The following is a 24505-nucleotide window of genomic DNA, read 5'->3' as shown; positions in this document are numbered from 1 at the left end:
TTAAAAGTGGATGATTATTTATGAATGCTTTTATCTGAAAGGAGCATTGCATAGACTTTGTTTATAAGTTAAGGTAAGACAATAAAATTTTATTTTTATATGCTACCGTTTATATATTGGTTCCATCAAAAAGAGGTCTTTATTTGACCCTATGAAAAAGATTCTCGCAGGCGGGAAAAGCACAAAATTTGTATTAAATGTGTTTTTGTTAATATAGTGTCAGTCTTTTGGGGGCTTTAAAAAGCAAAAAATGAATTCCAATTTACACAGCATCACATGTTTTCCAAGTAAACAGACCAGCATTTGGACATGATGCATGACATTACCTGGAGCCTTTTGCATCAAATAGCTGGTTCAGATGGGAAGATTTGTTGTTGCTGTATTTAACTTTAGCACAAATCCAGTAGTTTGTTCATGGTTGATGTGCCTTATATGTTGTCTATTCGTGCCCACTCAACATGCATTGCGGCCTGTTTATCATAGAAGGACGATTACCTCATGTTACCTTCTTAGGGTTTCTCATTATTCTTCATGCTGTTTTTTGTGTTATTGCTTGCTCTAACGTAGGTTTGAGATCATGGGCAATAACTTAGATGTGGGCCTGTGCAGCCCTTTGAGACACTATGTGACTTATTTTGGCATGTATTTAGATGTAAACATGTAAGACTACTTTGATCCATCAGGCCTTCAAATTGGTTTAAAGAAAGGTTGTGGGATTTGACACTTAAGTCAGCAATCATGACTTTATGCCAGGAGATGGCGGTAAAGTAACACATAATTTGCGTGCATTTTATAGAGGCACTCAAAATTATCTCTTCTTTTTTCATCTTTTGGGGGTTTGTTCCGCCCCAAACAGGGCTGATAAAAGTAAGGGCTCGTTGAGTATGCAGATAATTCCCTGTTGTACCTTTTTTATGCACCAGCTTTGAGTGTTATCTCTGGATCAAGACTGTTTTTATATCTGTTATTTCTGTCTGAACATTTGGCACGGGATGTTTTATGTTTGATTACTCACTAAGACTTTCTTCAAATAAATCTATGTTGGGTGGGGTTTATTCCTAAAAAATCAGTTGAAACTGAAATAATCCAAGTTGACTGATAAAAATCAAGATTTTATTTCTGACCATATTGCCCAGCCCTAGCACTTGTGATTCAGAATACAGCTTTGCAAAATAGTCATCCTTTTTACCATTTGTTTTGTTGGAATATTCCAATAAATAACATATTTTTATATTTATGCTAGTAGGCGAGCAAACAGAAGTTTGGATGATTTAATGGTTAACTCACTGAACATAAAAACACCACAGTGCTGCCCTCCCACATGCTCCATCTCTATTTATTCTGGGAATATGTGTGCAAAATGTCTCATAGGTCTGCTAGATTCAGACTCAGATAATCTTATTTACTGCTACTGTACAGTACATATTAAATTACTATTCAAACCCAGTTAAACGAGCAAACACTTTGGTTGCATATAAAATAATTATCACATATTATGTATGCAACTGAGATGGGTAAAACTGCACTAAGTAAAAAGATATAATCATACTGTGCATTTGTAATCTTCACAATAGTAAATCATACATGTTTGCCATTTCTCTTCAGCTACAGCAAGAAAAAAAATTCACCTCTCAAACGTATCAAATGAAAGATTTTTCAGTTTAAAGCCGAGATGGTAATATAACTTCCACCCTTTTCAAGCTGAGAGCTACTTTTTGTCACTAATTTGCGCAAAAGTCACCAAGTTTCATATGCATATCACATCATTACAATGTTGTTACTATGTTATTACCAGGTTAATTGTTCGAAGTAGGGTTTAATACATTCAGTTAATAACTAAGAATCAAATCATTTTACTAGAGAATCACAATCACCCAGCACTGGTGAGCTATTTTCAGAACAAGACTGTGGCCACCTTTGCTGTCCTTAGGTAGGCACCACGTTGGAGATCCCTGATTTCGAGGATTATGAACCGTTCCCATCACAAGACCTTTTCCTCGAAACCATCTACTAAGTTCACCTTTCAGCATAACAACCACAAAGTGCACTTGTAAATGAAAATAGGATTAAATGACTCAGTCGGTTTTAGAGTGTCTCAGAGTTAAATACAGTTGAGAGTTGCATGCAAGGGGGCTACCCTTGCGTATATGCAAGAAGGAGAGGCCAGACATTTTGGGGGTCTACATGGGCCATTCTGATAAACAAATACTACTGAATGCTGTGATGCCTTGACATAAGAGCTCAATCTGTTCTGATGACTCAAAAGACTGATTTAAAATAATCTTTCCCCATTGACATGGATAGAAACAGTATAATGTAGTCAGATAATAAGGACCATGTTTTATTAAAAAAATCATTTAATGTTTCTCTGGATGCTTACAATGAAGAACGTGTTCTGTTTTTACTATTGGACACCTGCAAAATAGATATCTTAGGATGCTAAATGTTTTTGAGATGAATTGTTTGAGGAGTAGGTTAGGAGTGACAAGATTGTATAGACTGAGAAATGAAATTGTGAGGGACAGAACTGGAGTAGTAGTGGAACTGAGCAAGCGTGTGGATAAGAGAGTACTCGGTTGGTTTGGACACATGTAGAGGATGGATGAGGAGCGAATGTTGAAGAGCAGAAGTAAATGGATAGAGACCAAGAGGAAGGCCGCGATTGACGTGGATGAATGGTGTTATGAGTGCACTGCAGGAAAGAGGTCTAAATATAGTGGAAGCTAGAGATCTTGTTGGTGATAGGAATGAGTGGAGAGGTGTTGTAAAAGGATAGTGGGATGTTTAGACATGTTCTAAGGGATGGGCAGGGGACCTGTATGATGCGGCAGGGGTAAACCAGTAAAAGCTGTCGGGCCCTGCTGTTGAACAGAAGAGTGTGTTTTGTCACCCTGACCCGAGTGACATGGCCACTTTCTGGTGTCCCGTTTCATCAGGAGGGACGTAAGCATGACCACCTTGGGTGCCAAGGTGTTTAACTTGTTTGGGTATTTGAGTTGGCAATGGTCCAAACATTTTGTGTGACTTTTGCTACTTTTCCCCTTTAAAAAAAAAAAAAAAAAAACAATTCTTTGTTTTTGTATGTGTTTGTCTTGCTGTTGGTCACCCCTCTCGAGGGATATGACTAAGACAGACACAGACAGACAGACAGACAGACAGACAGACAGACAGACAGACAGACAGACAGACAGACAGATAGATAGATAGATAGATAGATAGATAGATAGATAGATAGATAGATAGATAGACAGATAATAGAGATTTTTTATTTCGAAGCTCCTTTCAGGACACGCATGGTCGATAATCCCCTGCTCGATCTCTTCTTGTTCAGTCAATAAGCGCCGTTCCAAATGTGTTCGACAGGGACCACATGTCATTTTATTGCGATTATTTTTGTTTTATTTCCTTTTTCTTACCAAAGTAATGGATCCCAAGTAATTTAGTGATAAAGGAAAGGAAAAGTGTCAAACAGTGACAACATCGATTGAGTGGAAGAAGGAAATCATTGCGAAATATGAAAACATTGTACTTGAAATGTTTAAATCTAAGCTTAAAACTCACTTCTACTCTATAGCATATGAATAACCTACTCTTCTCGTCGACTCCAGAACAGGGGAATGTATAATAATATTCTGAAAAATAGTCTGTGTACTATAGTGTAATAATCTGTGAAGCCCTTTGAGACTCTTTGTGATTTAGGGCTATACAAATAATTATAATAATAAGACTTGACTTGACTTGAAAGTACAGTAAATAGTTTAAGAAGCTATATTTCTATCTTTTTCAGCAACATTTTGATCTTTATTTCCTACACAATTTTTTATTATCCTGCATACAAACTTTTTTAAGTATGTGGCTATTTTAAAGAAGTTTTAGGGGTCACTTACAGAGGCTTATATTCAGGTATTTACAGTACATTATGTTGTTTTGGTTTTGCTGGCGATTTTTTAATTTTTTTTTAAAAAGTTCTATATATTCTACTATTTCTGCTTTAAAGTACGCGATCCTTTCATTCGATACAATTGTGAAGTGGAATTATTTTCTCGAATAGGGTTGCAACTTGTTATTAGGGTGGGATGGTGGGTCCTCAGAATCAGACCAGTTGAGAACCACCGCTTTATATCATATTTTTTCCTCAGCCAGCGTTGAATACTTTGACACGATTTACCACGCGAGTACTTATCTGCTGGGGTTGGGATGAAAGCCGCAAGATGAGAGCCAGAGGTGACAGGCTGATGGTGAGAGGTTGGCAGTTTGACTGGAAGTTGACAGTTATTTGAAAGCTGGCGGACGTGGGATGGGGCATCAATTCACTACCAACGAGGGGGATGGCAGGTTTCTGTGTGTAGACTGGAGTCGTGTGAAAAGATTGCACACAAAAGCACCCTTTTGCCTTTGTGGCCTGTAGGCTTTTTTCCATCTGAATTCACAGCAGACCGACTGCTTTTAAACAATGCTGGGAGAAGCCTGCAGGAAAGACGACTGATGGGATTGTACGTGCACATGCGTGAAACGGACATTTCGGGAAGCCCTAATAGCCATGGGACCTCGTAACGGTCAGAGCATTGCCACCTTTAGAGCAGGTTCTCAAAGAGTTTAATCTTCACATGGAAAATATTTCTAATATTCTTATTATTATGCACAAACGAGTGTGCAAATTATATTTTAAAATCTCACACACACACACACACACACACACACACACACACACACACACACACACGTGTACACAAAGATACCCAAAAATGGCACCAGTAAGTTCCAGCTAAATAGGAAAGAAGTACTTTTCTTTGTTTGATGTCTTTGTTTTTCAGTTCTTAGTTTTTTGTAGCGAGGGCGGCAAGGAGGCTGAGTGGTTAACTGCAATCAAAGAGAGTTGGCACCAGATTGTTGAAGAAAACTAAATACAAGTGATATATTTTGATTGGTGCCGGCAGCAGAGTTTTGAGGTCATGGGATCAAAGCTACCAGCCTTTATGTGCGGCGTTTGCATGTTCTCTCTCTGCTTGCGAGGGTTATCTCTGGGCACTCACGTTTCCTCCCACATTCCAAAAACATGCATGTCAAGTTAATTGGCTAGTCCAAATTGTCCCTAAGTGTAAATGAGCGAGTGAGTTTTCTATCTCTGTGTGCCCTGCGACTGGCTGGAAACCGATTCAGGGTGTCCCCTGCCCACTGCCCGAGGACATCTTGGATGGGCTCCAGGATCCCCGCGACCCTACTGAGGATAAGCGGTGTGGATAATGGATGGATGGTTGGATGTTTTTTATATCCAGGGGGGGTATTGAACAAAACCAAGATTAGTGATTTATACTGGATATGTTTATTATCTTGGCTGAATTTAGAATTAAGTCAGTTGCATCAAATTTGGTTGAATTTAGTTCAACTCATTTACTGTGGTGACTTATTCACTCCAGCCAAGCCGGGCTAAAAACAGGCTAAGATTATTCCTAGAGATACATCTGGCACTTCTACTGTCAACCGTGTTAATAATGAATGGGTTTTTATAGCATTTCAATTTACTTTCTTGATATGTTGCATTATTTTAACTATCCTGCATTATAATTTTCCATATAGGCCACATTGACATTTCATTAAACTCTGTTGACTGTATAATTGTAAGTCATTTTATAGTTAAGTCAACTTATATCATCCTGAAGTAAATTGTATTGCTGTCAGGCCAAGTTATGAACAAAATTGACACCAAAGCTTTGATAATATATACCGTATGTTTTTTGCTGGTGTTGACATTTTTAAAAGTGACGCAAAAAAGTCTTTGACAAGGGTATCATATTTTATATATACTCTACGTCCAACTCCCATTTATCTTTCCTTACGTCAGAGAGATTTTTGTTCTTTATAAATGATCCATGAAGTTAAAACCAGAAAGAATAACAAATCATGAAATGGATAAGAATTAAAGTAGAATTGTAAATATTGTCATTAATAACAACATAGTCAATGTTGTTTACAATAAGACGTGGCACTCCAGCAAAAATATATAATAAAAGAATGCGTTGTAATATTATAAGCCTGAGCTGTATATGGGAATCCAATCAGTAGAATTCAGGACGATTGGGCACAGAGTGTAATCATTGGAGACATCTGTGCCCAGTTCAAAACACCAGTTGGGTCCCTCTGTTGGTGGGTGGTATGCCAGATCCTAACAGGGAGACCGCCTTTATCATTATTTCTTTCCCATCTCATGGTCATTTACTGTACAACTCCAGCCAACAGTCTTACTCTTGTTACTCTCAAATTGTGACATTTTCAATGAATAATGGAGAATCTAGGTTCCTACATCCCTGCCCCTCTACACCCAAATGTGGCATTTCCACCTGCCTGTGCTGCTATAAACGTTGCCCCTGATCAAAGTCGTATCAGATTACAAATGGAGCCGAGCTGCTCCCATGTACAGCACATGCCCGGAACTGCACCAGGTGGCTAAAAAAACTGTGTATTTCATAAAGAAGCATTTGCAGCGGTAAAAATCATTCACAACAACAGTTGCGGCGGTCGAACGATACGGCCCAGGGCTCATGTGTCCTCTGCAGGATTATTTTTATGAACAGGGTGCGTGGAACGCTGGCTGCGATATTCAAGACAATGGCAGTGAGTCAAAGCTGCGACAGTGCCGGCCATAAATATTAAATGCCAGTCAAGCAACCAGACATTTGAAGCCTTTTAAGTGGAACAACATGAAAAGGCCCGGTAGCGATAGTGTAGAATAAAAGCACCATTTGAGACTATTTTTGGGGCTTATCTCTCCATCTCAATCAGATGCAATGTTATTGGTCATTACTTTATTAGCTTTTATAGATATATAATAACTTTTCCAATTTAAAGTATCCTAGTATTAACTTACTCATAACTGACGTTTAAATTCAGCTACTGAGATGTAACCGTTTACTTTGTTTTTAAAACACAACCCTTAGATGTCAGATCAGCAGGGCTATTAGGAAATATCAAAGTGGTGTAATTATATATATATATATATATATATATATATGTAACAGGTGTAATAATAACTTAAAAGTTTTGTTGAAATTCCTGCGGCTAACGGTAAGCCCCTATCATTTGGTGCGCCGCAAAAAGTTTAGTAACTACATTAAAACTAAACTGACAGATCTTGTAACATACACAGTCATGTAGTAGAAGTTGTCAAGCTGTTTTGATGTAGTTAGCAGTGCACTGGAGACTGCCAACAATATCCGGATTCCGGTCATAAAATCAGAGACTTAACTTAACCTTACCCCCAGGGTTGGGAAGGGTTACTTTGACTTGATTACTTTCAAATACTTTTGGTTTACTCCAATACCAAATATGCTAATAAAAGACAAAAGAAACTAAATATGAATAAAATTATGACCCACAACACGGTGTAAGCTTTCTCTCCTGGCTTTGATCTCTTTGATCTCCGGCAAAACTAACATAAAATGCGACAGAAACAAAATGAAAATAAATCCAAACAGCTTGCCAACATCATTTTTGCCATTCCATGTATTCCGTTACTAACCAAGCCTGCACAAAATTTAGTAATTGTATTCATATTTAGTTTCTTTTGTCTTTTATTAGCATATTTGGTATTGGAGTAATCCAAAAGTAATAGATAGTAATCAAGTTAAAGTAACCCTACCCAACCCCATACCAGCAGATGGCGCTGTTGGACTCGTCATTGCACGACATTATAAACAGACTATACAAAGATATTTGAGCAGGACTTTCAACAAAACAAAAGTCATTATTACACCCATTACATATAAATAAAATATGTATTTGTACCTTTTTTATTGATATATAATGTGTACCTATGTATAAAGCGCACCTCTGTTTCTCTTTCTCAGCTCAAACTTTGCGGTTGGATGCAACAGGAATCAAACCCGACTGTGACAGCACTGAATTCTAACCACTGGACAACCATTGATAGAGATCCATCCATCCATTATCTGCACCACTTATAGATGACACACAAAAGGCATTCGATTGTATTTCATCTAGGGCTAATCTGAATAATCGATTAATCTGACGATTATTTTTTCAATTAATCGATGGATCAGGAAAATAAAAACATCATTAATTTCCTCTTGTTTATTCAAATATTTACATTTTGTGGACAAATAAGAAAATATTGTACACAATAGAATATTCTATTCAATTAACAATATTAAACAATAGAACAATCAGTGTTTGTCAAATAACAAACAAAATACATACAAATCAATGGTATACGCCTACAAATGTATATGATATCCTTTGAAAGTTTAAGTGCAAAAGAATCTGTATTTTTGTTGTTTAAAGGGACATGAGCTTTTGGAACAAGAAATAAATGGAAATGTGAAAACCGAGTAACGTAATTTTTAACAAGCAAAGAGTAACCGCTATCACCTTTGCTTACTAACTCACTCACTCTTCCTTCTTTGAGAACTTTGCATTGCAATCCTAAAATGTTGGTATGGTAATGTTGAGGATGCTCTCAGTGATGACAGCTGCTTTCTGTGGCGTGCAAGATGTCACTTTCTTATCATGAAGCTAGTCATTCATTGTTTGCTGTTTTCAATTGAGATAAGAACATATGGTATGAGTGTCATGATTGACGATTGAGCGCAGCTGCGGCGGCTTAATTGGCGCCAACAGCCCGGACAGCTGATTAGCTGTCACTCTCTTTTTAAACCCCCGGCTTCCAAGAGGAAGCCGTCAGATCGTTATGCGAACTGTTGCCTTCAGCTCAGTTAGCCTTTTTGTCTGACTCCATTTTTGCCCTGCTTTTTTCTGCCTGATCTTTGTTGCAAACCTTTTTCCGGACCTGATTACACCCCATTCTGCCTCCCTGTTACGTGACCTGTTTTGCCCCTTTACCTGCCTGCCTCCTGCTACCGACCTTGCTTACGAACTCGACATCACCTTTGATCTCCAGTCCCGGCCAACGACTTGCTATGCCCGCCTGTCTCCGATCTTCCTCGCCAGACACGGAAGTGTCACTTCCGCACCGCTCACTCCTAAACAAGCCCTACTCTCCCTCTTTTTCAATGAAAACTGAGAAAACGAGCGCTATTGGGTCCTGTGTCCGTTTCAGGTCTGTGACAATGAGTTTTATTATGCCACGATTTACAAGGACACAATAATCACTCGGACTTTGCCAGAAAAGTCAAACTTGATGCTTAATCTTAAACTTATTAACACCATTGTGTGCAATTTAAGCTTTTTTTTTTATAAATCACAATTAAACGCTGCTCAGGCCTACTCCCTTTGGGCACATGTTTATGATAATATTTTATTGTTCAGCCGATTTTTTTCCGTGTGTCTGGTGCAAATGATTTTTTTTACCTTTTTTTAATTAGAGGTTGGTACTGTTTTTCGGACGTGTCCAAGAAAACTTTCTTCATTCTTTCATTTAACTGAAAAAAAGTATCTCGCTCACACACTCATGCATTCACCACTATCGTAACAACAATCGAGCAACTAGACTAACGTTACGTGTCCTCACTTAATCACTTTGACTTTGCCAGAAAATTAAAAAAATTAAACTTGATGCTTAATCTTACCACCATTGTGTGAAAGTGGAGTTTTTCTTCTATAGAGCACAATTAAACACTGCTTGAGATGATTGAACTTAGTTAGTATGGAGGAAACCCTAATAAATTTTCCGATATGTTTATTGGTTCACATATGTTTGGGATATACAGTATATGTCTTTGTAAGTTATCGCCCCAACTGTATATTGTATAGTGAAGGACACTCATGTTCAAGTTTATAACATGCATCTGTTCTCTTCTGACTGCTGGTTTTGAGTAACAAACAGGTGAACAAACATAATACTAACTGCGCCGGCTGAAAGGCTCCAGGAGGCTTAAAGGGTTTCTAGATTTTTTTTGAAGCAGATTCAATAAAGCTTGGGGCTATCTAGTCCCTACCAACAATGTCTAAACTATGGTAAGAGGCGCACAGAAGCTCTCGCTAAAGACACTGTATGTTCAACTGCCAAATTTCCACACAGACCACAAGGACAAAGAAAGCTTCTTGGGCTTTGTAGAACACCTCATTCATTAGCAGACCACTTGGCTCAAACCTCCGTATCAGGGGGCAGCACACATACGCACAAACCCAAGCTTAGCGCTCCCATCTGAGGTCATTTAATTAGAGGACAAAAGCACGATTACTTTGGCCACCCAGCGGGCCTGCTTTCAGTGCCCATTTCTGTCACTTTCTTCCCTGGAGCCATCTCTTTGCATTAAAATCCAATTATGAAGTGTGAATCCAACACAGGGCTTAAACATTGTGACAACTACAAGCCTATTACCCCGGCCTGCCTTTCATTCACACCAGCAGACAGCGAAGAGACCGAGTGCTTGCAGTCGAACATATTTACCGAGGCAATTTCGCGGCCGATTAGAGACAACCAACCCGAGTCATCATTCATATTTTGCTTCTAGATCTGTGGGAATGGGACGAGCCGTCATGTTCTACCGCCGCTGCGTCACTCATGATGGCGTACTAAAAGTGCAGGAGACCGGGTTCCACTTTACCTAAGCAGATCATAAATCCTTCATGGCTGATCGCCTCTTTGATTCAACCCAGAAGAGGTTTAGCCCCTTGAACCGAGGCCTTGGGTTAAGGTGAGTAATAATAGAGTTCGGCTATCAGCGCCCTGATGGAGGCACACACAGCTTTTGCCGTTCTGCTCCGATGCCATTGAATTGCAAAATCAATGACGGATGACAGAGAAGAGACCTAGCCGGCTGGCCGGATGGCTGCTTTAGAAAATAATGGACAGATGTTGCTGTTGGTTCTACGGATTTGGTGTGCAGAAGCTTATATGATTGCGCGACGAAAATACACAGTCAGTGACTTCCGAACAATCGTGGTTAACGAACCACTGTGTTTTCTCTACAGTATTTTCACACCCATAAGGGTCTCAGTGTAGCTGGTTCTAGTTCTTTATTAATCGCCTCATACGGTGCACCGGGTCATTGGGCGGGAGTGCCGTGGGACTGCCTTACAACAGCACAGACAAGCAAACAAGTGTGGGTATTTTTACAAAAAAGCAGCAGGAACAAAGCAGAGTTTGGTTAGGTTTATTTAGGTATTGATTACAAAATAAAAACACGGATAAAAACTTGTGGGAGTTTGTTTTTCAGCTTCCTCCAAATTGCAAACCTTCGATTCATTAACTTCAATTCCCTCGCGGCTGCTCAAATTCCATGTTATTCTGCGAAGCACATAAATCAGCACACCATGGCAGACGAAAACACAGAAAACATTCAATGGAGGAAAAGCGAGCTTTTAGGTTTAGTTTAAAACTCTCTTCAGCCTCCAATAGCACAAAACCTTCAAATCTAGCATCCAAGATACGTTACGATGTTAGCCTTCATGAGCACTTTCGCAAACAGTGGTGGCTAACAGTCACTGGAGACACATAGAAGTCGCCTTTTTTAATGTGGACGATCACACAAAAACATTGAATTTCACCCATAAATGTTGACTCTCCATCCGCTGCTCTGCATTAGCAAAAGGGTGGTCTGCTCGATAGGGGGCGCCCTACAGTTTGCAAAAAAAATAGTGCCTTTTCGTGCGCCTTATGGGCGTGAAAATACGGTACCTTATACTAACAGAGGGTTGTCTAGATAACGCCCACTGTTTTTCAGTGATCAACGGTAGATGTATGCTCGGGCTTAAAAATGAATCCAGCCCGACACGACCCAGGCCTGCAGGCTTTAGAGCCCTACCTAGCTCGAGCCCGACGAATTACTCGATTTGCAAGACTGAGCCAGAAGCAAACCCGAAGTTGATTTTTTTTTCTGTGAGGACTCGCGAGGAAGAGAGGGGATTTATGATAACGAGGTAAAACCCGTCTTTTGTAACAAAATGTAAATTAAACAAGACTGCCTAAACATTTACATATTTCTGTGTCTGTATACGTTACCTTAATCGACAATTTTAAATCAGTGACTGAAAAATTGAAGGTCGTCCATAACTTTGACGCGTTAAAAATTTTACCATGGACCAAAGCAGCAGTATGTCCTTAAAGGGACAGTGTGTAATATTTAGTACCTCTTAGTGGTAATTTTATCCAGCAAAAAAAAATAAACTTTTATTTGAATACCAGGCAAACATACATGAACTATCATACCAATGTTAATTTCTATTAGAAAAAAATCATAGGTTAAGAAATTCATATTCCATTTACACTGTCAGTGCCATGTTTGTCTGGTATCGTACCAGACAACACAGTGCCATCCAGTGGTCAAATATTACACATTGGAGCTTTAAGAATCTAACAAGGCACTTTGAGATAAAGAAAACGTTTGTATAAAAATGTTGTTTTTCAATAAATAGGTTTTCTTTTTCAAAGTATTCTATTCATTTTTGAAAACATTTGTTAATTTTCAAAAATGTCACTGAGAGAAAACCTGGCCTGACCCGAACATAATGATTGACATTTTAGGTCCGAACCAGCCGAAATTCTGGTCGGGCTCTGACTCAGACTTATGATATTACAACGGCAACGGCACATAATAAAAATGGCACTTGCTCCCATAAATGTGTTTACAAACTGGATAACTTTTCTTTTTACTCATTCACTGCCAGCTTAGTAAAATCGCATCATTTACAAATGTTGCCATTTACGGCGATATTTGTAAACAATAGGAGTTCTAAAAGAATCCTGTTTGGGGTTCAAAACAAATCACACAAAAACAAAACCTAAGACAAAAAAAAACTTTGATTAACCCCCTCAGATACAGGGAAGTCATGCTAACTCCACACTGGCAGTCTGGTCATTGGAATTGAACCAGGACTTCTGAACTGTGAGGCAGATGTTCTAACCAGTCAACTACTATGCCACACACTTCTTTTTGACACAAATTTTAAAATAGTTCTAGTTTGTTACACCCTTAATACCGATATAGTAGGACTGCAGGCATAAGGATTGTGTACTGAGCCAAAACTTTCCACATTCAAAATTATCGAGATACATTACCAATTGAATAGTCTTTTTTGATAATAAGCTATTTATACGTATTACACGGTCATGCTAAATAATCGTACAATATCGATTCGAATCACTGAGTCGGACTGGATTGAGTCGTTCCTCTTTTCAGTCAAACAACACTAAATTCAGACATTTTATCCAAATCATAATTCAGGTTCAGTTGCTTCATAATAATCCATAACCAATAAAGAAAAATTTAAATTTTTGCAGTTTTATTTTGCTACTCTGTGCTTCACATTGACTTCCTTAAATCGAATTTTAGTGTAGTTATCATATTTGCTGGATTAATTGTAAGTGGGTATGGAATGCACCCCGCACGATAAAAAAGGGAAATTTTAAATTACCAAGCAAATTGATTTTTCAAATGAAGATTAGCAGTGGAAGCAGCATTGACGTCTGATGACAGAGAACCTGCATCACTACTGTGACTGTATGTGATGTCAAGCAAACAGATTCGGTGAAAACTGCCTTTGAAGAAGTGACAGCTGCAGCAGACAACTCAAGAATAAACAAATAAATGAGCCTTCTGTTGGCAAAAAGTATTTCAAACAGACTATACGCCTGTCACTTTATTACATATGGTCACATTATTATATATTATGCTAATGTGTGTTACTCCAATCGTTCAGTGCATGGAATTAAGCCACAAAGATCATTTGTTAGCAAGCTTACATGAGTGAACATCTTCTTTTATTTGTTTGCATGATAGGCAGCATTATGTGGTTGTTTGGATGTGCATGTCATTTTTTGTTGTTGTTGTTGCTTCATTTGACAGTCAATTTAACCTGAAAAGTGCATTCTACAGACTGAACCTCTTTTTTTGATATGTAGATTTAGAAATGTTCTTGGGTTGTATCCAACGAGAACATCATCATTAGAGTGTCAATTGAGGTTGTATATCACTCTCACAAGACATACTATAAACATTTTACATTAAAACATTTACATTTGGAAACAATGTCATTGTGTTCGGATAAAGTCAGCTCACTTAATTATAAGATGCAATGTGAATTACCATAATCATAAATTGCACATAGTACTAATCGAGTAGCAAGACGTACTAAGGCAAAGGTCAGAGTATTTGCTTTCTGCAGTGTAGGAACATATTTTACATTCGAACAATGATCTTGTAAAGGTCATCATGATCACTTTTTCCAAAATGTGTTTTTTCCTGTTCCCTGACGATGACCATGCATGTTGAGAACAAGAGTGTTTTGGTCGAGGAACAAGTTCGTTCAGCTTCGGTAAGAACAGAAACAAAGCAGGTCTTGTCAGTGCACACAGACATCACATTTGGATCGTTCAAGTGGATGCCGGTTCAGGCCTAGAGACTGCGATTCTCCAGTTGAGGGCCACAAGGAACAAAGATGTTACTGTGCACTTTTTTTTTTATAATGGGTTAAAGATGAAGTTGAAGTGATGTGCACAGCTCATGAAGTGTATAACGCACATTGATTTTTACCTAAAAAGAACTCAAAGTTTGGGTATGCATTGTACACAAGGTTTTACCTTGGATGTAACGGTAATAGAAACCGAATCGTGGCAGCGAGAGTCTCGAATCCTAACCACTAGACCACCGTTGATATAGTTGACATATAAAGATGAATTCAGTTTTTTTGCATTAGGATAGGCTTGGGCGGTATGACAAAAATTGTTACCCCAATAAAATATTTCTTATTGGTCAATTATCACGTCATTTTTTTCCTTTCACATTTAAATTTTTGCCCCTGAGTGAAAGTTGACAAAACCGGATGCTGCTTTAACCAATCTTTATCTTTAATGTCAGAACAAAGACGTACTGTTACAAACTATTACAGAGCATTTCACAAACATGACAAACATTATACAAGTGAAGACCTTCACAGAGTGGGAGCTGGTTTCAGGTTTTCAAAGGTAGAGCTTTGCTAGCAAGCCGTTTGTTGCTCACTGGCCCGGTGGTTGATGAATGTCCACTAGCACTTGTTTGGAACTGAATTGCTTTCTTTCAGCATATTCTAGCCAGAGATACTGTTTAAAATGGAGGAGTAATTGTGTCGTGTCTCCAGTCGTGATTGCCACATGTTGTCGGCAGATTTTGCAGCGCACGTCGCCGCATTTTATTTATTTATTGATTGATTTAACAGATTCTTGAGTAACCAAATACCTACAAACAACTAAAGTTGGGGGGCTCTCCTGTCTGTATGACTTCTTGGGATTGCCTTATGGATTGCTATCATATTTTCCTAAAACACAACTGCCACAATCAGTAAATGAAAATACGATGTTTCCAAAGTCTTATCAGAAGAAATTTCTGAGTCTGAAGTCAGCTGAAGTGTTATATTACAGGAGTGCACTTCATCAAGGATCATGTCCAAAGCCTCCTGAGTGTTGTATTGCTTTGCCCTCTTCACTTTTTAGTTGAGTGAGTTATTGAACAAGGATCCTGTGCACAAGCTCTTTATGAATTTATCAACACCACACTCACCAAATTCAATTTGAATAAAACCACCTAGCCGCATTTACAGAACAACAGTGACAAGATGGGTCTTGAGTTGTCATTTTTAAGTAACACAGCCCTTGGGCTGTCTGCTGGTCGTTCTGGGGGGGTAGGAAAATTCCTGGGAATTCTAGTGGTAAACGGGCAGGTCAAGCTTAAAAAATCTCCAATATGGCAGATATGAAACAATTTTGCCAAGACTGGGCCAAAATTCTTCTGCAGCGTTGTGAAAGACTCATTCCCAATTACCGCGAACGTTTGATTTCTGTTAACGCTGCCAAAGGTGGTCCAACTCGCTATTAGGTTCAGGGGCCAATTCCTTTTCCACATAGGGCCAGATAGGTTTGGATTTTTTTCGTGCCTTAATAAATGGAATCAGCATTTGAAAACTGTATTTTGTATTTCCTTGGGTTGTCTCTGTGTGATATTAAAATAGGTTTAATGATCTGAAACATTTGTGAGTGATAAATATGCAAATAACATACAAATCAGGAAAGGGGGAAATATTTTTTTCACAGCAGTGTAAATCACAGCTTTTTGGCAAGCAATGTATAAGCACAATTTGTAATTGCAGGAGATGCAACAAGGTAACATACTCTGGGTACTTCATTCATTCGATTGAGTGACCTGGATAAAATCCATCTTTTATCTAATAAAAATATTGAAGGCTGAAACTATCTATTTGCATAATGATGTCAATCATACCTCGCCCCTTCCAATCGAGTTAAATAGTTTATAAACTGATTTTTTGTCAGGGGTCATGTCACAGTTTATAATTGTATACTTTAAAAGCAGGTCAATTTTGGGGGTGATTGTGCATGAACCAATTAAAGAATGACCGCATCCACATGTGAACGTGTAAAAACTTCATTAGAGTGTGACAGTATATGACTGTAAAGGTGTGTTGAGTGGGTAAACCGCTACTAAAAAATTTAGTATGTGACTCTATGACTGTCCTTGTCTGTGCGAGTAAAACATTTAATAACGGAAAGAATGAAGGCCACATTCAGTCGGGCCTAATGAGAAACAAGTTATGAAATAAGATTATGGAGCATTTTACACAGATGGGAAATTGCATCACTCTGAGGGCTCCCTAAGTAAAGGCGGGCGTGAAAGGCTGCACAGCAGAACAAAACGTTGGAACGGAGTCACTATGATTAGGAAGCAGGAATTATCTGCCATTTATCGAAAGCATTTCTGGTTTCAAAAGAAGGCAAAAACATCGGACAAGCTCCTGTTGGGCTACAAGTTATTTAATGGAGGCAGAAGTGACAACAGTGTTACAGCCTGGAGAATGCTAGCCCCTAAACACCTTGATTGGTGGGATAGCGTAATATGTGATTTGTAACTTGCTGTTCAAGAATTCCAGAAAACGGAAGCAGACTGTGCTAGGAACATCAATTGTAATTGATCTGAATCTTAACCACTGTTGGGGATTCCAATTACAGATAGTAAAAAGGATGTTTTTCCTTAAAGTTTATTCTGGCAGGTGATACCGTTTTAAATGGTGGAATAACTTTGTTGTGTTGCCCATCTTGGCTGCCCAACATTGTCGGCAAAGTTTGCATTACACGTCGCTGTTGCGTTTTTTTCCAACAGACACTTTATCCATCTATTATCTGCATCGCTTATCCTCAGTAGGGGCGCAGGGGTTCTGAAACCCCTCTTAGCTGTCCTCGGGGGGGCTATCCTGTCTGTTACTCTTTAAGCATGCTTTGAGTAGGTCTGCTTGGTTTACTTCATCTCTTTATCGCTCGTTTCGGCCTTCTTCTTGTCCTTTCGCTTTCACTGTGTGAGCACCTATTCCTGCAAAATGATTGGCTGGTCCTCGTCAACTGCTTGGTCTCCTGAATGTTGGTCTGGAACTCGTGTTTGCGTTGCATTAACTCCACTATTTTCCTGGATTTTAGGTGGTTTATTTACAGTTTAAATTATCAACTTTTATTGAATGTTTTTATTATTTATTTGTTCAAGTCAAGTCACATTTATTTATATAGCCCTTAATCACAAAAATGTCTCAAAGGATTACAATTATACCATTACCTGATCTTAACCCAACATGCGGGCAAGGAAAACTCAAAACCTCAGCGTGAGGAAAAAAGAAACCTTGAAAAGGGGCCTCACAAGTGGTAATCCCCCTTCCAGGATGACCAGGGTGGAATAGATTTAGCATTGAGTTACAGTACACAAACATAGTAAACACTAGGTAACATGTTGAAATTTGTCTGGAAAGTGTATGACAGCAACGACGCCCCCAGCCTGTATTTCGGAAAAAAATTATATGACGATCATCATCATTATTGTTTTATTGCGTAGGCCTCGGTAACTCAATACTTCAAGGCAGTAATTAGCGCCGTTGTAATGGATTTTGACCTTCGTGTCAAACATGTTTGGGTCTTTTATTGGGAAATATACCATACATGGACTGTAATGAAAGTGTAGAAACGTCTCGCGGATTATCATTGGAGACGAAATGGACTTGAGCTCAATTTTGAGACTTTTGGCAAATGCTGTGAATATTTATGTATACATTTGCAAAAAAAAACAGAACATAATTACATTTTTTATGGGATGTTGTGTGAACTAAGTCAATTTTATAATTATGTTGTAACAAAAACATGTGGAAAAAGGTGAAATAATGGAAATACTTTCCAGATGCACATTTTATATATATATATATATATATATATATATATATATATATATAATCAGTGTTCATTTTACCTCTGAAAAGTGATGGGTCCCGGGGACTCGCATGCTCAAAAATCTATGGGTCCCAACAGAGATCGATGGGTCCCCAAAATTTAGTGTGCTCCATGCCCTTACAAACTGTCGTATTTTACCATACAAAATACAAAAAAAATCTTATTTTTTCCCCAAACATGTTTATTTATGCAGTTTAACATGTTATATTGTACATGTGTTTCCTTATATCATATATATTGTTAATGAACATTTTGTTGTGAGACACTGAGTTGCTCGACAAGAATGAGGTTTATTATAAAAAAAAAATTCAAAAATGAAGTCGCTTGGACGTTCACCGTAGAAGGAAAAAATACATGCAAATATAATTAAGTAGAATAATACATTTTCTTATTCAAATTATTAATTCATTTTCTGCATTAAATTATTGTTGGTAATATACTGATTAAAAGGGATCACCGCAAACCTGTCTTTTTTCATTTTCTCCTTTTATACTTCCTTTTTTTCCTAATTTCTTTATACAACATAATCATTCGTTATTTAATGCATCAAAGCAAGTGAGCCATTTGAGAGCCGGCTCTATTTAATATGTTGAGCCGAAAAAGCCGGTTCTCTAAAAAGAAACGGACTTTCACTACACAACTCGAACTGGAGATCGGCGTGCAGACGAAAACTCGGACCGCGAGACCAGAACAACAATGGCGGATCTACCACACGAAAAGTTTGGAGTGCGGTAAATCTTTGTTAAAAAATGATAATGACAATTTCGTGTCAAAAAAGTTGCGTCACGGGGACGCACGTTGATTAGACACAATGCGTCCAACGACAACACTGTGTATATATATATATATATATATATATATATATATATATATATATACACACAGTGTTAATAAGGTCCATTCAATTAAAACCTAGGTAATCCAATAGGATGCTTTTTTAGTATCTTGGTCACTGGAAGAGATACAAGCCACAGATAACGAGACCAGGAAGCTACTTACCATGGATTGTACCCCAAGTCCAGGATACTGAGTCTATACACACAGAAAAAGGATGAGGAAAGGGACTAGTAAAAGCCAGAACTAATGTCCAGTAGGAAAGTGAACCTCAGGACTATATCAAGAAGATGGACCCCAATAAGAAAAGTGAATGCTTGACGCAGGACAAACCCTTGAACGGAATGCATAATCCTCAAATTGAGGAAGCGGCTGATATCAAAGAAACATACCAGTGACTTGAAAAGGCTGGACTGAAAGTCAGCACAAAAGCACTGCTCATGACCCCATGCTGCGAGAATGACTCCAGCAGAAACCTGGAAAAGCTTAAGAAATCTCTGTCCCAAAGAGTGCACTGCTGGGAAAAGCGAAGTTCCTGTGCCCAGGATTTTGGTAGAGGATCTGAGTCTAAAGGAGACACTGCTTGGAAGTATGTACACAAAATAAATACAAATATATTAATAATAAATTAAAAAAAGATTTTAAAATGTAAAAGAATGTGGGAGCATGAAATGCATTGTGAAATAAATGTGATTAATGCCAATGCAAAACAAACGTTTAAAATTGGTGAAAAGGTTAGAGTTTTTGAATATTTTTTTCCCCTTGAGTTGTTTTGTTTCGCGATGAAATAAAATAAAACCCTTATGAAAGGTACTAGCAGTGCCATAAATGAAGCTGCCTGCTATTACGTTTGAACATTTTATTTATTAGAAACCAGGTTGTAAATGTAGGTCAGGACTTCTGACAGGATCACGTAGAAGACAAATTAAACGAGCTGACACAAAATTGCAGCTCGGCTTTCCTGTGTTTGCATAATAAAGTCAGCTGCAGCGAGGTAAAACCCCCACCTGCAGGAGAATTATCACAGCCCGCCCTTGCTCGCTACCTCCAAGCCCAGTAAGCGACGATTAATAATGCATACACAGGAGTCGGGGGAAAACACGGCACTCTATTAGAACCAGTAGAAAATGGCTATTCATAGACTTAATGATGAGTGGGAGAGTAGAGCCATCACGCCAGACATTGAACACGCTGCCGAATGAGAAGCCACTTGTTGAAAAGACCAAAACAACTAAAGCACTGAACAGCTCCTCATCGCCGTCTTCTTCATCGCCGTCTTCTTCATCGCCGTCTTCTTCCACTTTTGCTTTTTGTTGTTTTTATTTTGAAAAGTCCATGTCTCCTACTTAAATATCTCGTGGAGATGCAAGGGAGTCGGAATCGATTTGCATTCCCAAGACACTCATTGCCCCAACTGATCCCTTCTTTCCCATTAAAACTATGATGTTGGGTCTTTATTATGACTGTATGGTAAATAACTATTTAGGTACTCTGAGAAGATAAAACTGCAAATATTCAGTAAAAGTTGGGTATGTTTCAGTGCCTTCTAATGGTAAATAAAATAATATTGTAATGAAACAATAGTGGAATAGGCAAAAATACATAAACTATCACATAAACATGCATCGTTTAAAATTACTCAGAGGTTGAGAATTTTTGATTTATCCAGGCTCACCTAGAGCAGTGCTTCTCAATTATTTTCTGCCATGCCCTATCTGGGAATAAGAGCACCTCTCGCGCCCCCCAAACCAACAAACCTGGACTCAAACACCTACCCCTCCGCGTCCCGGACTACAAACAGTCTAATACATAAAATTGTTTTAGGTACCCTTCTGCATAACACTACCATTATAAACGTATCAGAAAATAAAAAAGTAAATATGGAGCGACTTGAAACAATGAGTGACTTCATTAGATGTAAAGGGAAATATTTAAAGTGCCTCTAAAATTCAGAAAATAAAATACAAATCCTTTGAATATAAACATTTTTGAATGATCGTGACAACATATATGGCAGTGAAAAATTTAATAAGATAAACACAATAAATAATTATTCAAACTGATCACCAAAATTAACTCAAGAACACAATAATAAGAACATGTCAACCTGCAAAACAAAAATATCAAACAAAATTAGAGCAGATTTTTAATCAAAGATGAGGTGTGGATTATTGGCTACAACGAGCATGTTTTTATTAGTACTACACTCCTTTTTTAATGAAGACAAATTCCGTGGGATGAATTTAAAACCCGATGCAACGGAGGCCTGCAGCTTTTTAACAGATGATAAAGCTCGCTGCCGTAAACATGCGACAGCAGGTGTCTGTTTGCGCTCTTCTCCCCTGCCGAGTTTGCTTTATTGCTCTCCCTTAATCAGCTCCTTATCAACCTGCTATTGATAGTAAATTCATCTGATGAAAATGCTCTCTTGCAGCTCCAGCAGAATCAATAATTTAGAACAAGACCTTCATTTGTAGTATTCGAAAGCCAGTCTGTGACATGAGATTGAATAAAGTGTGGGCCTTGTTGGGTTCAACACTCTACCTGTGGCTGTCCTTTTCCAATCTAATTTCAAGATTGTTTCTCCGGATTTTTGATCTTTCCTCTCCAAGATAGAGTTGTCTTATTTGCCTCAATGTTTGTTTTCCTGATTTTTTTTTATCCTGCTTTCCATCAACTTCTACTCCTCAGTGAAGCAGTTCATTGGCATATAATTGTTTTCCTTCCCAAGACTGATTTGCAATATACTTGCTCTGGTTCTGGATCAAAGGGAGACAATCCTCATTTTGCTTTCTAGAAGAATGAATTTTTTTAGGGTGAAGCATCATCCTCTCTAGTCTTTTGTATCAAATGTGAGACAACTTGACAAAAGTAACCAACTAAAGCATGGGTGGGGAACAGCTTTGACCCATACAGTCATACTAGCAGAACTGTTGTTTTTTTTGCCACAACATTAAGCCAATATTTAGCAATACCTCCAAACCCGCTCTTCAGACAAAAGCTAATTCTTCAGCACATTTTACTTCACTGTGTGACGTTTGACGATCTAATAAAATCAATGAAATAAAAATAATGCCAGAGCCTGTGTCCAATGTTCCCCCGAAGCGGCGCCCGTGCTCAATTGCGCACTGCCCAGACGTTCTCAGCGCACAAGAACATTTATCCAGGGCATTAAAATCAGGGCTCGAGATTGCAAAATTATTTCCCAAGCAGATTTAGCCAGAATCGAGATGCATGCGGGTAAAAACAAAGCAGGTTCCCTCTGTGTGATTCAAATGTGGTATTTTGAAGTCAACATCAACACAAGATTGAGTAAACAAAATTAAGCGTGCATGCATTGCTTGTGACGTCATGTGTCCTTTTCTGCATGCATGACAGTTGTGGCACATTCACGCAGGAAGAGCAAATCGCATATAAGTCGCATTAAGTTGAAAATATGAACGCTCCCACAAAAAAGGCGGATTTCAAACAAAAATCGGAACTGAGCATTAAGCTCTGCAGTGTGAACCTAACCACATTAATTATCAAAATAGTTTCAATACAGCCTAAGTCCCAGGTCAATAAGGTCATGGCGATTGTAGGCTTTATTTGCTCGGCATGTATCCAAGAGAAAAAGTAAAAAAGTAAATGAATAAGAAAATGGTAAAAAATGTAAAACTATCTGGAGAGCCATTACTGCTGCACCCATGCGCTTTTGAGGGTATAAATACCGTATTTTCCGCACTATAAGGCGCACGTAAAAGTCTTAATTTTTTTCAAAAGCTGACCATGCGCCTTATAATACAGTGCGCCTTATATATGGCTCAATATTAAATCGCAAGGTCTCGCAACTTACGCAACAGCCGCCGACTCGATTTTCCCCCGAACGTGGAGTAGTCCGCGGTGTATGCTGATTTATATACCGGCGTTTCATTGGCTAACCAATGTGTCAATCATCATTTGAATCGATCGCTATTGGCTAAAGTTATTCGGAGCCTCGGATAGGCTAGAGGGCCGAAACAAACCCTGCAATTGGCCGAAAAAGATGTGTCAATCATCAGTCAAATCGATCGCTATTGGCTGAAGTTATTCTGAGCCTCGGATAGGCTAGAGGGCCAAAACAAACCCTGCAATTGGCCAAAAAAGATGCGTCAGTCATCCGTTAAATCGATCGCTATTGGCTGAAGTTATTCGGAGCCTCGGATAGGCTAGAGGGCCAAAACAAACCCTGCAATTGGCCGAAAAAGATGACTGAATAGCAAGCTTGCTAAACTACGCTATAAAGAAACATGTTTCATTAGTCTGTATATGTAAACATTTTACTGTCCTGGATTTACTACACTCACGGTTGTAAGAAGACCATGATTGCGTATCATTATTGAACGTGATAACTTAGGTGAGCTATGCGGCTTTATATTTTCCCGGTATCTTGTTTTAGAACGATCTTGATGTTGCTGTGATGAGTTGAGTGAATTAAACTCAATTCCAAATGTTTATTGTCATATGCACAGTAAAGTTGCGAGCGAAAAAGAAAATAGAAACTAAGGAATGGTTGGCATTTCTTGAATCCCAAGACTTTAACCTTTCGAATGATATTTGAAATGATGCATTTGAGTGACATCGTACGGACACCGCATCCGCACGTGTCTACGACACGTATTTGCTTCTTTGCAAGCTTTGGGAATGTTAAGGGGGTAATCAGTTTGACTGAATCATCAGACTGTTTTGTCGACGTTCCCATTGTAGTGCCTTATAATCCGGTGCGCCTTATCTATGGAAGATATAGGACCAAAAACTATTTTTTGGGGGTGCGCCCTATAACCCGGTGCGCCCTATAGTGCGGAAAATACGGTACTTTAGTTTTTTACCTTTAAATGTTTACAACAACTATTGTATGAATGTGATTTGTTTAACGGTCCATCTAAGTGTTTTTCTGTACAATTTAGAATTAAGGGTGCTGACTTTAGTATGCCAGATTCTATTGAATTGTTTAAATGCACCGGATCATCATTATTTTTGGTACATTTTAGAGTATAATAATAATAATAATAATAATTTCCTTGTATTGTCATTCTGTGTAACAATGTACACAGAACGAAATGTCGATTGCACCTGACCCGTTGTAGCGAGCCGATGCAGCCGCAGCCAACAGAGGGCGCCGCCGACCACTTTTTAAGTCTTAGGAATGACTCGGCCGGGGCGCGAACCACCGACCTCCCAGTCTCAAAGCGGGCGCCTTACCATCTAGGCTAGTGAGCACAGGGCTGCAAAAATTGTTCAACAACAACTATTTTGCTATTTAATTCAGCTGGTAGTCAATTTGGTCAATTAATAGATGAATTGTTAAAATCAAATCTTTTAATTAGCCTACTAATGTTGTAAAACAGATGAATAATTAAAATTCACATTGAAGAGAGTATGCACGTTCTGGCCTGCATGTTTCCTCCGGGCACTCCGGTTTCCTTCCACATTCCCAAAAACATGCGTGTCAGGTTAAATGTACGGTCCAAACTGTCCCTGTTA

General features: G+C 38.6%; 1 protein-coding gene across 3 annotated transcripts in view; it reads right to left on the bottom strand.

Moving 5' to 3' along the window:
* hs2st1a (heparan sulfate 2-O-sulfotransferase 1a) overlaps positions 1-24505 on the bottom strand; it is a 63509-nt gene that overhangs the window by 20687 nt on the left and 18317 nt on the right. The window contains exon 1 of one of the 3 annotated variants that reach the window (XM_088335539.1): positions 8408-8537. The exons of the other annotated variants lie outside the window; for them this stretch is intronic. Within the exon in view, the coding sequence (XP_088191665.1) occupies positions 8408-8432 (25 nt within the window). The 5' untranslated portion in view covers positions 8433-8537. Of the gene's footprint in view, positions 1-8407; positions 8538-24505 lie in introns of those variants that run through there. 3 annotated transcript variants of the gene reach the window in all.

Source organism: Urocampus carinirostris, chromosome 1 (genome assembly GCF_059441175.1).
Source record: "Urocampus carinirostris isolate Australia breed hairy pipefish chromosome 1, RoL_Ucar_1.0, whole genome shotgun sequence".
NCBI classification, from domain to species: Eukaryota; Metazoa; Chordata; class Actinopteri; order Syngnathiformes; family Syngnathidae; genus Urocampus; species Urocampus carinirostris.
This window is presented reverse-complemented; position numbering and strand designations above follow the sequence as displayed.